The 17,743-nt window shown below is 40.7% G+C and overlaps 1 protein-coding gene across 5 annotated transcripts in view; it reads right to left on the minus strand.

The window, feature by feature from the left end:
• ATXN7L1 (ataxin 7 like 1) overlaps positions 1-16,346 on the minus strand; it is a 113,193-nt gene extending 96,847 nt beyond the window's left edge. For 2 of the 5 annotated variants that reach the window (XR_005604485.1, XM_039570983.1), the window contains exons 1-2: positions 16,069-16,346; positions 15,513-15,581 (exon numbers count right to left, since the gene is read on the minus strand). Coding sequence is in view for 4 of the 5 variants with exons in the window: in XM_039570983.1 (XP_039426917.1) it covers positions 15,513-15,531 (19 nt within the window). In the remaining variant the exon portion in view is untranslated. Of the gene's footprint in view, positions 1-15,512; positions 15,582-16,068 lie in introns of those variants that run through there. The other 3 variants (XM_039570982.1, XM_039570984.1, XM_010395632.3) reach the window with 3 other exon arrangements.
• Between the last annotated feature and the right edge of the window lie 1,397 nt (positions 16,347-17,743).

The raw sequence follows: 17,743 nt of genomic DNA on the forward strand, positions 1-17,743 counted from the left end.
CACACTAACACATACTTGGAGCAAACCTCATTGTCCAATTCACAATTTGTTTTAGCCCTTCCAACTGCAGCAAAACCACCACCAACAAAGTCTATTCTGCAGTACTGAAATTCTTTAGTTTTTGTTGGATCTGTAAGCCCCAAACCCTAATATGTAATACAAAGAAGTTCAATATTGACTATTTTCTTTTTTATAACACCAATTCATACTGTCTTCTTTTAGAAGTTTTTGGAGGCAGCAGTACTGGTAATGGGATGAGGGTGAAGAATTTATTAACTTGAGATGCAGCACATTTGCTCTCCACTTATTTTGTAGACAGTGCTTACAAGAGTTAGAGGACCATTGGTGCTGAGAAAACCTCTAAAAGCAAGTTACGTGATTCTTCTAACCCCACATACACAATATTTCCCATCTAAGTTGAATCTACCTTAAATCAGCACTGATTGGTCTTGCTGTTGGCATAACCAAGAAAAAATGTGACACTTTCAGTCATACTGGTGATGATTTTACAAGAAAGAGGCAAACTAAATGATGCAAGTACTAATATCCTTCAAACAACTCCTACTGTCTCTTTTGCAAAACTAGGATAAAATCAGTTCGCACACAATTCATTAGAAATTACAGAGCCTTTTACTCTTTACAAAGATTGACCTGCTATGTCCTCATAAATCCATGGCCAAGAAGGCAGCACCAGGGAAAACATGCTGACAAAGATTGCTTTGCTTTGCAAACAAAGTCGAAGAAGGCATTTGGGTCCAGCTGTCAATTACCTGACCTTACAATGAGAAGGCACAAACGATCTGAATGCTTCTGAAAAGGCTAACAGTTACACTGGTAAATGATTATGTTATCCTTAGAATTAATGACTGGAGGGATATTAGTGGTTTTACCAGTGCTTACCAGAAAAATACAAAGCGAGATTGGAAAGTTTTACTTTCTCTTTTACCTTCTACTAAAGGATGGTCCCTTCTCACTCACCACATCAGACAGCTTCTTTTTGCTTTTGTCACCTCATCTTTCACATGAGCTTATTTTTTTAACAAAAGAAGCAGCGACTATGTATGAAATTTTAGGGAGTTAGAACAAAAATCTTCCTTGTGATCTGTACTGACTTTCTATGCTAAAAGAGGCCACAGAATTCCATCATATTATTTTAGCCTTGAACCCAAGATTTCTGGATGGCTAAAGCACTGTGTGCTTCCAGGGAAAGCACCAGGGCCTTATGCAAGGACTTTGTGCAACAGAAAGTCTACTACATCCCTTGATAAGCTGTTCCTATTTAGTTGTATCATTAGAAAACTGCATCTTATTTCTAGTCTGAACTGATCTAGCTTCAGCTTTCAGCCATGAGAATCCCCTTAATCTACCTGAGAAAGAACCATCTAACTGTCAGATACCTTTGCCCTGTCTAAGTACTTATAGACTTATCAGGTAGCCTCTACTGTCTGTTGATAAACTAAATAGATTGAGCTTCTTAAATCTTCCATTCCAAAGCTGATTATCCAGGCCTCAAATTAATGTAGATTTTTTCTGAACTCCTTCCAGTTTTTCCAACACCAGATGTGGACATGAGAACTGGGATACAACATTTCAGTAAAGCTGTATAAAATGCAGCAGTATTCACCTCCCTCTACTCTCCCAGTCATGCACTTTCAGCCTCCTTCAAGAGTGCTTTGCAAAAGGAGCAACACTTAAATTAACCAACCCTCAAAAGCAATTCCTTCATCTCTACTTTTATTGTATCTAGAAGTTCTTTCTAATACAAAATATTCAGAATGGACCATGACCAAGTTTACTTCTGTTTGTTGTAAAGAAAAACATAATGTATTTTTAACCCCAATTGCATAAGCTCCAAGTATGATGAAATACATAAATTCGGTGTCTCTGCATTTTACAAGAGAAAAACTGCAGAGAGAAAGATTACACTGCAATCATGTAATAGTTACCCAATTTAAAGCTCCCTCTTTAAACCACTATTTCATTCAATAAATGCAACATTCCCAGCCTATTTTGCACTATGGTGTTCTGATGCTTACTTATATATTCACCTCTTGAGGTGCTGGGTGGTCACAGCAGGTTTTATTCTCAGCAAAATCCGGTGGGCACAACGAAAAATTGCTTCAGGCTAAAGCAAGTGTTCATCCAGACAAAAGGCAGAGCTGCAGGCTAGTCATGGAGGATTTGCTAATGTTATAAATCTACCCATGTAGTGAAAATTAATTGCCAGTTACAATCTTCAATTATTACTGTATCATCAGCTAGTTCCCCTTCCTATTCTGGATGAAAAAAAAACCTGAATAAAATCATGAAGTATCCAGGATGACCATTTTCACAACACAACAAAAAGAAAACTGCCCAAAAAATCCAATTAGAAATTATAAAATCATATCCTATCATATCTGGTAAAGTGTACACGGTTCTCACTGGTAGAGCAGGTGCACAAAAGAAGATGACTGTAATGTTCGCACAGAAAAGGAGCAAGCTAGCTAGCTTTTGGACCAGTAACATCAAATTCTGCTTTTAAGTAATTTAAAAATTACTGAAAAGCACCATACTAGAATATGTGGTGACTTGCTAAAATATAGTGAAGTACTGCAGGTTTTTGCCATAATAAGAACTGACCTATTGTCATAAGTGTGGTTTGGGTAACTGTTCTTTGGAAGAAAGATAAACCCCAGCAATGTATTTTGAAATATGTCAGTCCTTACTTTAATGAGTAAAATTTGGTGTCAATGGCAGCATCAACTTTTGAAAAACAGTAAACAGAGTGCTAGTCAGTAAAGCCTACCACAACCTGTCACAGGAAAAGGTAATATGCTCTAGGATTTTGCTTTTTCTCTTTCCCCCTGTAAATATATACATTCCATGTACTGTATTCTCTTTGTAATCTAGAAATAAGGCATTGTTCCTTTCCTTTCAATATTGTTATGCAGTAACATACTTCAGTGAGGGCTGGATTACACCCCATCAGTACACAGTAGGCTTTCGGTGTTCTTTCAGTTAATTCCAGTGCAGGTACGATTGGTCTTTCAGCAGCAGCAGCCATGTTTGCCCATCCTCTTTCAGTGACAAAGGATTAATTTCTACACACTACAGCTGGTAGGACACCTTGGGCCTCTTTATGAAGAGAGGTGATCTAAAAACATCAGTAGTCAACTTCCTACTTCTCCTGACTTCTTCCCATCCACTCATTCCCTCTGCCTCTCCTCACACTGACTTGAGTTGTATGTCATACCCTTCCTCTGGATATATACACACTGTCCTGATTATTACTCAAGGCAGCTTCAATATCATGATTTTGAACACAGGGAAAGTCTCTCTCACAACCTCACAGTATTAAAATGAGCAGGCTTTTAAAAGCACTTGTTCTGTGTATTGTTTTCATGGCACAATATGCTTGCACATGGCATGTCTGAAATCTGCCATGGAAAGCCCATATTCAAGGGGTTCTCTTGAAAAAAAAAATTTAAACTTCAGAGGAATTTGGACACAACAGGCTCATTTTAAGATTGATGTTCTAGAACAAGAGTCAAAACTCTTTAGAATTTTGTATGTCACTTTACCCTCCAATCCTGTAATATACAAACAAATAGGAATAAAAGCACTAATACAGAAGAAAGAGTGTAAAAGAATGACAAATGTTGTTGCATACTCAATGCGTTAGTTTGTCTTCACTTTTTACCTAGTAGCAAAACTAGGGCACTATTAAAGAGAAGAGATGATGCCTAATAAAAAAGGGAATGTTTAAGTATTTGGAGAACAGAGGGCATGTTTAGGGAACAGAGTTAAGAAATATTAAGATTTATCTTTCAATATTTATGTTATTTTTGCAGTTTGGCAATTACAATTGGTTTTGCTTTCCAGCTCCAAGACAGTAAGACAATATTAACAGAACAGGGAGAGTTTATTTTTACAAATTAACTGCTTTCACTAGAAATCTGTTCTGTATGCTACTTTCCTGTGTGCTATACTATCAGCTTTGATGCCTCCTTCCTCCACATCAACTAATTATTCTCTACCTCCTTCAAATTCCTCCTTAAAATAGCTTACTGCATGAAATTTTTCAACATTCATAGACTGATTTTTGTCTTCACAACATACACTACTTATGGTTTTGTCTGAAATGTATTGGAAGCTCTCAGAAATATAGACCATATCTTGCTGTTTTAAAGCTAACACTTACATACATTACATCATTTGAACACATATGTGACACATCTCTTTAGAACTTTTCCAAATACATACTTAATTACAAGGAAGTTAAAAAAACTCAAAACAAATGGAAAGCCTACAAGAACTCCCACAGAGGATAAACTCTTACCTTCCAGGAAAGGGATAAAAGTTTACAATACCTTTGATTTGCCAAGGAGCTTGAAAAACAAACAGTCAGAATAGTGACAGGTATCTTGAAAAGCTGGAAAGAATAATAAATGCCACAAAATAAAACTCGTAGCATTCTCTCCCTGAGCAATGCAGTCAAGAATAATTTTTCCTGATGAGCAAGAAACTCAAAAATATGTAAAGCTGCATTACCTCTTTCAAAATTTAAATACCTACAAGGCTTGGTAATGTTCACACCCAGTGTGTTGTGAGTTATGAGAGAAACTGAAGAAAACTTACACCAAGCACAGAATGTTCGAAGACTCTATTAAAAGCACTATACACACAGCTCACCATAATTTCAAGAGCTGAAACATTTTTCCTCCCATTTCTCCTCATGTTTTTCCATTGCCATGCATTCAGTTTCTTAGTATATTTGCCCAAGGTTCTCCAAGTCTTCTAAAAAGCCAAAAATACAGCAAAAGCATGAATACAGATCAGAACCACAAAACTTCATTATAGTGCACAAAAAAACCCCTGAGAGACCCTGAAGAGAAAATCTGAATACTTTTTTGCTTTCCCTGTTTTCTCAGCAGTTCTGCATGGTGACGTGTATAAGCTGCTGGGATGACTGAACATTGATAACATACAGGGACATGCAGAAAGTTGCTTGGGAAAGGCAGGCAAGGTAATGAATAAAGCCTTCCAAGTCAAAGGATCGGCTCAATGCTCTGTGCATGAGGGAACAAATCTCTCCCACAGTATTCTCCTCTTCTTTAAACAGTTGTTTAGATCTACTAAAAAGATGTGAAAACGTGAGATTAACTTCTTAAACACTGAATGACATGAATGACAGCCATTCCATGTAACCCCTCTAAATTATTATGTCCTGCTTTCTCAGAGAAAAAAAAAATGCTGTATCATAAAGCATGCCTGCCTGTAGCGTGTAGACAGGAACAAGCTGCTTTGCCCTGCAAGACAAGCAAAAGCCATACAACCATGGTTACTGCAGCACCGCGCCCAAGCTCTCACGATACACCCTGAGCATACGACATTACCCGGGCCCAGTCCACGACAATGCAATTCCATGGCCTTGTCTCAGCTCTGGAAGCAGGAAGTACAAGTCAGTATCAGTATGTGACAGACCATGTAGACATATTATCTACTTATGATGCACTGCAAGGAACAGAACTACTACTTTCATGTCAATCATGCGATCTTATAGATATGACCAGACACTCTTCCCTCTCCTTGAAGGGCTTTTTTTTTTTGTGATGGTTTTTGCTTCTGCTTGCCAGTACTAGGTCCAACTCCACCAATCCTGAACTCATGCTCGTCTTAAACATCCATTTTCTTCACTGTATTCTGCCTGTCCTAGAATTTGCAGCGGAAAAGAGAACCGGTCTGAAAATGAGGTTATCGTACATTTTCTCTCTCTCTCTCTCTCCTGCTGCTTACTAATCTGTGCCATTCCTCCAGTTGAGCTGAACCCACACCTGCAATTTCAGCCTTTTTTCTTCCTACTTTTGACTCACTCCTCAGACCTTCTCTTTTGTATCTATTTCTTTCTCTGCAATAGAATGCAAATATTTATTCCAAGAGAAAGAGGGAAAACATAATAACCATTTCACATTCTCTCTTCCCACTCTCTTTCTCTCCCTTACAGCTCTCCCTTCTTCCTTGTACAATAGATATAAAACACATCTGTCCCACTCTCCACTTGCCTCACTCACATCAGCCCATACCTCCCATCTCCTTTCTTCTGCTCTGACAGAACAGCAGGACAGGTAGTCTTTTCTGTGTTTGGAAATCTACTTCTGACCTCTTCATTCTCTAACTACACTACTCTTTCTTTCTTTCACCTTTAACATTATTATGCTCTGCTTGATAACAAATTACACTTTTGTCTCTAACTTCAGCCTGAGTTTCCTTCATCTATCCCTTGCACTACAGTGAAACTATTCTCACTAAAATGTCTAAAAACCTTTTACTATTGCAACATCACAAATTAATTATTTCTACCACCCATAACCCTTGTGCATTCTTCATAAAAATTAAATGCCTTTCTCCTTTTGAAACATTCACTCTCTGTTTCTGACTTCCATGGCTGTACCCTCTCCTACCGCCCATCCTTCCTGTACCAATCCCTTCACAGAGCACTGGCAGGCTCCTTATTCCTCCTTTGTCTTTTAGCAGGTCTCCATTGAGCTGTATCTTTTGCTCCTACTCTCATGTCTGAGAATTTTACATTCTGTTCCTGAGAATAGGTCTCAAATACAGTGGATTTATGTCTAAACAAAAAATTGCATTCTATCTTTCTGACACTTCTTGCCACTGAGTAGCTGTTAGCTTCAGCTCGATACAGATAGAACAGAATTTAGATCTCACCACTCCTACCCTCTCTTCTCCACCTCCTCTCTTGATCACCCTGGACAGCATAATCAACTTGTCCATCATTCAGATATAAAATACTATGATAAACTACTATGTCACCTTTGCCAGTAACTTCTCTCTTGATCCATTCATTCAGGTTACATCTATATCTAAATGACTTTTCCTGTCTTGCATCCCTGGGACAAAGTCTGCTCTAAACATCTTCAAAAGCTAAGGATTTGTCTGGGCCTTCACCTCACATTAGTTATATTTTCTTCTTTTTCATGCTGACAAACATTATCCTGCTTGTTCACACTGTTCCAAAAGTTCCTTATTCTATATTCTAATACTGCTTTACTCTCTGCATCCTTCTATGCACAATCCTCCAGTCCAAATTTAAATATTGGGAACAACTCATCTTTGCTTTCCAGGTTCCTCTGTCATGTGTACAGTATACTCTCCACATCCTACTTGCTGTCACACCATTTGCTCACATTTCTAGTTGGCTCATGATGTCAGTATCCATTTACGAAGCTTTCAACAACCAGTCTGTATCTTCATTCAGGCAAATTTCTACACCTGAGTAAGGACACCTTCCAAGCTCTTGCAAAATAACTTCACTGCCCTCCAAATATCACCTTAAAGCTTTCCTTGCTACAGTTCTAAGAAAGCCACTTCAGTTTAGCCTAAAGTCAACTATCTATCACATTGAGCAATTAAGTCCTTTTGTTCGTCAATATTAAAACTCCTGCTTTGTCATACACTAAAAAATTAGTTCTCTGCAGCACAATTTCACAACACACACAAGCACACACCCTTCCTCCCTGTGCTGGTACCCTGCACAGTAGCATCTAGTGTCTGATGGGGCTGCTAGGCATTAGGATCATGCAAATAATAATACTGCCTCCCTAGTCACTGCAGTAAGAGACCAATTACTTATATTCTTCCAGAGCATTATCCTCTATCTCCATTATCAGACCCAAACAAACAAGGTTTTGGTTCTGTCAGTGTTTCTTGTGGTGGCATGGGTCCAACAAACTTTCCAGGTTTAAGTCATCGTATCATCCTGTCTCAGTATGACATAACTAAGAGCAGCTTAAAAAACAACGGAATATGCTATCACCTGATAATCTATCTCATCTAGACAATCACAAGTGGCCACCTGAGGACAGGATACCTATCAGAGATTAAAAAATGAACACACATAATGATTTACATTTCTTTAAATCTTAGCTTCCATTCTGACCATTTCAGCTCAAAATGATGACAAGCTCAAACACCTTATTCTGTCACTGGAAAGGTCCAGTCCCATCCTCTTTTGTCTTGCTAGAGAAGAGAATTTTGATCCAGCAAACTTCTCAACAACTACTATTTATATGACATTAGCAGTGTTTAATCCAAATATAATTTCAAATTCCCAGACTCTGCCTGCCCTGTATGTATAGCCCCCTGCAGGAAGAAAAGGAAGAGAAAGAATGACTGGACAGAAAACATAAAACACTGTATAAGAGAAAAAAATATAAACAAAATAAAGAACATAGAGAAGATAGAAGATCACACAGAACCAAACCGTATGAACTCTTGCCCTTTGCCAGTCATTCTTATGTCTTGATGCTACTTCATCAGTCACCCTTCTGTCTCTTCTGCTGAACACCTGCTCCCAGGGAACGGAAAGGGAAGCCAGCCTTACCCCTGTGTACCACGCACAGCTCTGTCACAATACAACAGCTTCCGTTTCACAGATGATTCAGGAGGGGCCCACGGACTAAGTGAAACTGCACTAGACAGATACCGGAATTGTGTAGAACCTAGAACTTCTGTTGCCAAGTTCGTTGCTACTTCTGGCTGATGCTCTTTCTGATCTCGGAAAACTCCCCTTCTCTTTTGCCAAACAGCACACACTTCGTAAATACATGAATGCAGAAACCAAAAAGCTGGAAGACCAAATAATTGTAAATTCTAATTACTGCCAAGAAAACAGACAGATAGGAATATGTGTTGGGCTTAAGCATTGTATTATTAACAGAGCTTAGTAAAATATGAAAGGAAATTGCTGAATAATAAGCAAAACATTTCAGAAATAAGGAAGACATTTCTATGAGTACAAGACCAAGAGAAATCAGAAAGCTCACTTCTCCAGCAACATCAGTGGCTTTCAGGCATAACTTTTAATAAGCCATACAAAAAGTTATGACAAAACTAGTCCTTTAAAATCAACCGTAGAAAGGGACACAGAAAAGAAAAAGAGAAATTATGCATGCAATAGTTGGTTTTCCTCTGTTCCGTATCAGTTGCAAGTAACTGTGCTGCATTCGTTCTTCAATTTGAGTCAGCTTAGTCAGCTGCATAGCACTGTGATAAAAAACTGGGCCATTTTGCTCTCACAGCATCTACCCTTCTCATCCAGCAAAAGAACCATCAAAGATTTCTTGCTATAGACTTGCTAACAGACCTCTGTCAAACACCCTTACTGTTTGCAGTTACTGACAGCACTTACCAAGGGGTTTTTTTGCATATTAATTACCTAAAGACACCAGTTTCACCTGGCATCCTGCACCATTAACTCCTGAACCAGCTTTTTCAAAGACAAGCTGAAGAACTTCTGCATTGAGTTGAACTTGGAAGACAGAAGGATCCAGTAACTTAATCTATGCCCATATAAAGCAAAAATTTTTCTTGCTAGTTACTCCAAAATCACTCTTAATAATAAATAATCATGGCATTCATGTAAACTTATATTGGAGTTAACTCTTTAAGAAACACTCATAGGACCAATACTATTTTTACTGAAGGTGATCTTAGTAATGCATGCAGTGACTACCAGAAACTTTCACTTTGACTATCAGAAACTTATGCTTTCTGCCTACAGGACTCCTGTGATTCACAGCTTAAATAAAATGTAATTTGAAATGTTTTCTATAGGATTTTCCAGTGCTTTAATCTCATTCATACACATCAGCCTTGCTTAAATGGCTAGTATTTTTTTGCCCCAAAGGTAAAGCAAAACCTGATAATGTCCTAATTTTTAATTAACTAGAAAAAAAGGCCTATTTCAAAGAAATTACTCCATTTCACAGTGGAAATGGTTCAGCTCTTGTGTAGTCTTTTTTTTATACACTGAAATCTATATTCCATCAATAAACTATTAACTACATACAGAGGCAGATCAAGAAGAAAACACACACGTTTTTATACCTCAATCAAAATTAGGTAGACAAAGTCTTTTACCTTCTGTAGTGACAGCAGGGCTTGGGGTACCCTCTAGTAAACACATAAATTTCCCTCTTCCTCAAGTCTGGTTATAAATTACAACACGTAGAAGGAATGTCAGAGACAGATCCTTAGAGACACTGCTGGCAGTTGACAGGGAATCACACATGGTTTCCCCACACACAATCAAAAAAGGTACCTTAAACTACAGGAGATCTAACCTCTTCAGAACAACTGTTGCACAAATACTGAACTTCATCAAGATATGTGGCACCTAACAAAACCAGATTTTTTAATGAAGTCATTTACAGCAGAACAGTTTTAGATACACGTTCAAAACCATCAAAATCTTGACTTAAAACACAGAATGTCTGATCAGAGAGCCTTACTCCACTCCTTTTATCCAGTGTGTGGGATGAAGAACTAAAGGACAGGTTTCAGAAAATAACTCTGTAACTATGAAGATAAACTACAATCCTGACTAAGTTTTCTGGGCGCTAACATACAAAATGTTTCATTCTTCCTTTGTCATCATTCCTTGAAACACATTAAATGAGGTGACAGCCATAACCAGGAGACATGCCACCCCCCTGCAGAAGCTGTCCATATGAAAAAAAAAAATCAGAGCCAGATATCATATACAGAACTGAGAAGTCACTTACACACCAGAATGCACACCAGAATTCAATCCCACTGTCATTTCTTATCCTAAACAAAGACCCCATGGGGACCTCTGCTTACTGTTCTTATTCCCAGCATAAAGATAAGAATGGTAAGAAAAAGTTTCTCTTGAAAACAGCCACATTCTGCCCTGCCAATCCTCAGTTCTTTCACTCATCGAGCACCACAGAATATTACATCTCTTTAAGAATCAATATCTCTGGAAGACTGTATTGGCTTACAGAGAAGAGACAGAAAATTAGACAACATTCAACCCTCTCTTTTGCCCACTGCAAAACCAAGACCAAAACCAACCCCAAATCCCCAACTATGGTGGTCTAAATTCAATAACCTCACTTCTTTCTTTCGGAGTATGTGTTTAAAACCTTGTTATAATTGTCTTTCCCTCGCAGCCCTTTCTAACATTCCCTACTACCACAAAAAGGTGGAAGAGGAAGGAGGTAAGAAAAACAAGAACGTTTTTATTCTTTTTTGTTTAGTATGTTTTTAAAGGAGACAAATAGCACCATGGGCAAACCACTAGTAAACAACAACAACAAAAAAAATGAAATAAAAGTCAACTCCAACCTCTATGCTTACATTAACCATCTGGTTTTGTCTTCTCTTCTTTCACAATCTCCCCATAAATAATTTTAGTTCTCTTCCTCTTGCTTTTCATAAAATAGAACGCTGTATGTCACATCCTTTTTACCCCCATAGAAGTGTTTCCTACCACCACCTAACCTCCTTAACTTCTTATTTTTCCAAGAAGAATAATAAAATCATCAAGATATTTTTCTGAAGAATTAAAAATACACTGAAAGCAAAACTAATCAGTCTCCCTTTAATTTTGTTCTTACATTGCCAAAGGACTTATCAAAAAACTTTCCATCAGATATTTGTGTGGGAAGTCAAAATAGGAAAAAAATACATTGTAAACAATTATCCAATAGAATTAAAACTCCAGTTTGCATGTGTAATCATAAAGTAAAATGGTCAAGTTTGAGGCAGAACAATAAAGATAAAAAAATCTCTGCTTTTAACACAAAATCAGAAAAACAATTAGAATTTTTTACATAACATTCTTAACATCAAACAATAACAAATCAGTATGGTTAGTGAAAAGATTCTCTATGACAAAACACATACATCATCAGATTGAAACTTCAATAATACAAACCCACTGAACTGGGAAACTGAAGTTGACTATGACACCAAGTACCCAGACACAGACCTAAATCCCATAGGTCATATTTAACTCTGCTGTAATTCACGAAGATACACAGGATATCTTTTAGTCCTTTACAGCCTGTGTCTACCTACAAACACTCACAGCACTCAATACTTGCAAATTACTAAAACAATTATTAATACAAGTTCTGTATGCAAAACCAAAAAAATCCCATTCTTCCATTACTTTCTCAAATATTGTATAAAGTAGAACACGTGCCTCCAAAATTAATCTATAATCATTTACAGGTTATGGCTGATAATAACTGAACACTGTACCTGCCTCAGGCACACAGTTACTGTGATGTTTTACAGAACACAATTTCTCAAAGACTTCTTTTACTATGCCTGCTATCTGCAAGAAAATCTTCAATTCTTCAAATATGCCATTCAACCTTTTAAAATTCAACATAAATTCTAAATGCTGCTCTAATTCTGATAACCCCTCTTTTAGCTAAGCCAGTTGCTTGGTAGTGATTTGTCAGATAAGTTACACAATACTGTTTCTGTTTCCTGATTAGATAAGCAGATAAGTTTCTTTTTTCTGGCACAAACATTTATGTATAAAATTTCTCATTTTCTGTGAACACTTGGAACCTTGTAACCCCCTCTCTACAAACCCACATACCAGTAAAAGTCAACCATGGACAGACTGCACTTGCTATAGGAAAACTTACTCTAAGTATCAGCATGCAAAAAGCAATTCTGTCTAGAAAACTGAACAAACATTCAGGAAATTTCTCTCCCTCTATGCTGCCTACATATACACTGCAGAATAAAGGAAAGCAGTGAGCACTACTTCTGTGTCTTTATTTTTACCCTTAAGATGGGGCACAGGGGGCACATGGCCTCGGTGCATCTTTTGCGTTACAGAAATGAACAGTGCAGTCAGACTGTGACCCCTCTGCCCAGGGATGCAAATATCAACCCCTTGGGCAGGCAGGGATTAGGCAGGGAGTGTTCCTACCCCCCATCTCCAGGAAATGCTGCCTCCCACATCCCCTTCTAGGCCAAAGTGAGGAGGAAGAGCAGCTCACCGCTCTAAACATGCATGGTACACAACCAGAAAGGAGGCAGCAAAGCAGGTATCAAGCTAACTTGATGCACTTTTTGCCACCTAACACCATTGTTTTTCTACAAAACCAAAGTGAAACACCTTGTCATGGTCTGGAGACCAACGTCTTCACATTTCTTAGCTCCCACCATGCTCTGCACACAGTTTCACTCCTCTAAAAAGCCTTCTTGCTTAACTGCTTACAAAGGAATGGCCATATAAACCTGTCATATCAACTAAAGATGATGAAATGCAGACAAATATGTCAAGAAGTAAGTGCAGAGAGACCAGGTTTTACACTATCTTTATCAAACAGGTAAGTAATTTTTGATACTTAAAATCCTGACCGTCTGTTGCCCCCAGTTACTTGATACAAATAAGTTACAAGTAACATTTGATTTTTCTAAGACACCACTTGCAATCTCCTGGCACCACAGATGCCATAAAAAAGGTCTGCTCAAGTTGGTAAGATTGTAAAAAAAAGGAGTTGTGTTTTGTATTCAGACCTATCATAACCACAACCCTTACCTATGAACAAAGCAGGTAAAAAAATTCAACATGTCACACAACATGTGAGCAAGGTCAGAGTAAAAGTACAAGCATTTCTGCAAATACATGAGAAATGTTTCTGCAGACCAATCTAACTCTTCATATTTTTCCCCACCTTTATTAATAAAGATCGTGAGATCCAAGGAAGATTTACAGTGGGTGTTTAGACACACAGATGGGTGTGATGAAAACACCTGTCTTAACAGACTGCCTAAGTGAATATAGTAGAAATACTTCAACACATACTAATTTATTCAAACTTCATGGAAGTTCTTTCTAAGTGATCTAATACAAGTTACTACTTGGAAGCAATAACATCCCTGAAGGCTTTTTATTTTCTAAATATAACAGTCAATTTTGGGGTTTTTTTACACAGTATTATGACATAAGTACTATAAAAGCCAGTAAGTGCTTCACACCTGTCATGATCATAATGTCAGCAACGACATTACACTTTGTTTGGAAGTAATTTTTCTGGATAGTGAGTTTAAATAGAGCTCCTTTGATGGAGTCTCTGACCCCCCAAAAAACCAAACGAGATTAGAACTGATAATTTAAACTCAATCGTTCTAGGAAAAAATTTGCATATTATGTATGACTAAGGAGTAGAGACATGCTTCAATCTTTATGTCTCAAGCTTATAATAAGAATTTGTGTTCAAGGACTTCTGTGCATAAAACATTTTATCTCAACAAATTAAGCTCTTTATGAAGGCACAGCTGAAGTAGCAAAATTTTTGTTCAATTATTTTTGAATCAACATTACTGACAGATGTACAGAGCCTTGAACCTTTTACCTATAAATAAACTACATGAAAATCCCAGTTCTGCTGCTAACTTATCTTTGGGCTGACAAAATAGAGAGGTTCAGGCACATAAGAATCAAGATAGGAGCACAATCGAGCTTGGCATCTCTGTAAAGGTCTTTCAAAAAGGAAGTTTTATGGTATTTTAAATAACTCTAATGTGTACTCCATGCAATTTTATAGTTTATCATACAAATCTACATTACTGATTAATTAATTCTTTCATCAAGAGCTTGTTTAGAAAACATAAGATTCCTCTGAGCTGCCAAGATGCTCAAAATCGAACGCACGTGCAATGACAACTATAATATAATGAGAAACTTAACATCATTTCAGAAGATACATTATGACATTACAGGTAATAGCAGGATTTCTCTCAGCACAAGTAAGTCACACCAAAGTTTCACTATGATAGGATCGTTCATCACGAACTGACTTCCCAAGAAGCATCTCTCAAGACAGAGAGGTTGTGTACATAAAGTGCTTTCCTAACAAAACAGAAACAAACACAAAGCTACTTGAAAAAACGTCCTGAACCATTTCACTAGTTGCATTAGGTGTTACCTCAGCATGATGTTAATGACACACATCACAAACAAAATGTGTAAATTTGATTTGCCTACGCTCACCACTAAAGTTTCTCCTCTTGCAGGTGACAGAACTGTGTCAGGCCTGGCGTATTAGCAAATGCCACTAACCTGGAATTTGCCTGTTCACACTGATGGTACTAGAAGAACTTATGACCCAAACGACTCATTTTATTTGTTTTTGCATAATATGCATGGGTTAGTGTAACCTAAGATAATATTTGATGCTAGCTGCTCAGTTGACTATAGGTCACACTCAGCAGTGAGAACGACGAATAAAATGCGATTTGAGCTAAAGTGAATGAACTCAAAGACTGTAACGAACCCTTTCTCACTGCAAGTGAAAATGTTTCCACTAAGTTGCTAATAATAATATAATGTTTAAGGTTGATATGCTTACTTCACACTGGAGCAACTGGAACGTTGCACCAAGGGACAGGGTCCACAAAAAAATCCAATATGGCCACTGATGTGTAGTTGTCTTTTGACTCAGAACTGTCTTATCTTCTACCATGTCTGTCAGTTGCATGTATACACCTGCTATACCCATACTTCAAAAGAAGTTGACACAGTGACAGTCATTTGCGTGTATCCAGCCCTGAAACGTTCTTCAAGGCAGAGAGATCCATATGCTCTCAGACCACCCTGTCAAGGCCAAACCACAGTCATCCACAACCACTAAGAGACAGACAGGTAGAGAGGTGTGCCAGCACTATCCACTTACCTTCTTTATTAAGCCTCATAACCTCCCTGCTTTTTCCACCCTCCTTTCCAGTCTCTTCCAGATCTACACCTGCAGAAGAGAAGCAGAGTCAGGAAGCGCCGAGGGCCCTGAGGTGTGCATTTATTGTTTGGAGAGGGGAGGAGGAGAGGTGAGGAGGTGAGCAGTGTTTCTATTTGCAACAGCAAAAGCACAATGGTCGGAGCATCTGCCAGGGACCGGAACCGCCGGGCCCCCCGCGGCAGCACCCTCGCCCCCCCCTCCCCGCCCGCGGCATCCTCCGGCCCTCCGCGCATCCTCCCCCTCGCCCCCTTCCCCCACCGCGGCGCCGGCCCAGCGCAGCGGGGGCAGCGGCACGGCAGGCGCGGCGCGGCGTGCGCCTCCCGCACACATGGCACGGGGGCTCGGCCGAGCGTCAGCTGAGCGCCCGGGGGGCGGCACCTCCCGGCCCCGGCGGGAGGAGGGAGGGGAGGGGAGGGGGGGCGGCCCGGCCGGACCCCGGCCCCGCTCCGGGGGGAGCGGCGCGCGGAGCCGGACCGCGGCCGGTCCCTGCCCTTACTGTGCGGGGGGGGCGGCGCCGTGCGTGTGCGGGGGGGCGGCCTCCCGCACCCAGGCGGCCCAGGGCTGGCCCAGGAACGCCTCGGGACTGGGCACGGGCCGCTCCAGGGCCGCCATGGCGCCGCGCCTGCTCCTGCCTCCTTGTTGCTTTTCCCGTTTCCTTCGGCGGCGGCGGCGGCGAGCGAGCGAGCGAGACACGGGATTCGAGAACGCCGCACGTCATCCTCGGGACGTTCCGCCGCCCACACGGGGGTAGTGTCAGCCCCTGCTCCCTATCAGATCGGGCTCCCCGCCGCACAGCGCGCATGCCCGCGCCCCCGCGCCTGCGCCCCGCGCCGCCGGCACCGGGCCCGCGCCCGCCCCGAGGGGCGCCGGACCCGCGCAGATCCCGCGCTGCCCCTCCGGCACCGGCCCGGCCCGGCCCGGCGGAGCGGGGCCGGCGGCCGAGGAGCCCCGCCGGGAAGGCGCAGCCGCCGGCCGTGCGCGCCTCGGGGCTGCGCGCTCCGCGTCTCGCAGCGCCCCCGCAGTAAGTCCCTGGGACGGGCTCTCGGTAACTGCGGCACGGCCCCTCCGCGCCCCAGCGCGGCCGCGAATCGGACCCGGAGTGCTGGGTTGGGGCTCCCCCGCTCCCCGACTTCCAGCTGCGCTCCTGTGGATCACCTATAGCCACAACCACAGCCATTTTGTTGTCCAAATACCGCCTAATCTGTAGTAGGCTTCGTCTGTTTGCAAATGGGATTTTTCTCGTTTTGGTGTTCCAGGCTACGATACAGCAACTCTGAACTCGCAGGTCCTGCTACTCTTAAACAATACTGAGGTTTTCATCTCGCTCTACATAGCCTAGGGAACGTACAAGGTTTTAGTTTAGGACAGTGTCATTTTTGCTTATTTCTCCATTGAGGTAAGAATAGAAAATAACTGTGAAAATTTTTATGCTCAGTATACCTGATCTAGGTTAGGAGTTTCAGCATAAGCCTGTTGCTTCAGCTCACACCTCTTAAGCCAAACATAAACACTCCTGGTGAAGGACTTGGTTTCATGTAAGCAGCTTCACAGATCCCACATGTAGCATCTTTCATACAGCTCTGCAGTCTCGTTAGGGGTGGTGATGACTGAAGTTTATGGTTCAACAGACACGTCTCAGAGTGGTGATATCAGTTTTGCATGGTCCCATTCCTGTCCTGCATCTTTTCCCAGACACTCGTTCACTTTTTGCTAGTTCAAACCATTGTGAGGCAATACTGAAGTAGAGCATGGAATTAATGTGGACTCAAAAACCAACATTTCAGGCCTGCTCAGGAGTTGGAGCTGTGGCCAGAGGGGAAGGACAGGAGTTGCTGAAGCACTGCTGCCTATTGAAAGGTGTATGGTGCTGCAGTCTAGAATGGATTTAAGTAAATTTCCCACAGCTTCATTAAGACTAGGCTCTTTACAGTGCTAAAATGGATAAAGGTGTAGGGCAAAGGACGGACACTTTTCGCCTTATGTATGCTGTCAACATGCTCCACCTCTTCCAAAAAGTAGCTGCAGTATACAGGTCCCATCCTTAATACCCGGAGGTGAGCCTAATAGCTTTCATTCTGTATGGCCTAGCCGGAGTGCCTCCAGTCAAGTTAACGTTAGCTACAAGAAACTTCAGTAACATTATCAAAGAAGCAGAAAGCTCACCAAAATAC

The sequence above is a fragment of the Corvus cornix genome, chromosome 1A (assembly GCF_000738735.6).
Source record: "Corvus cornix cornix isolate S_Up_H32 chromosome 1A, ASM73873v5, whole genome shotgun sequence".
In the NCBI taxonomy this organism is placed as follows: Eukaryota; Metazoa; Chordata; class Aves; order Passeriformes; family Corvidae; genus Corvus; species Corvus cornix.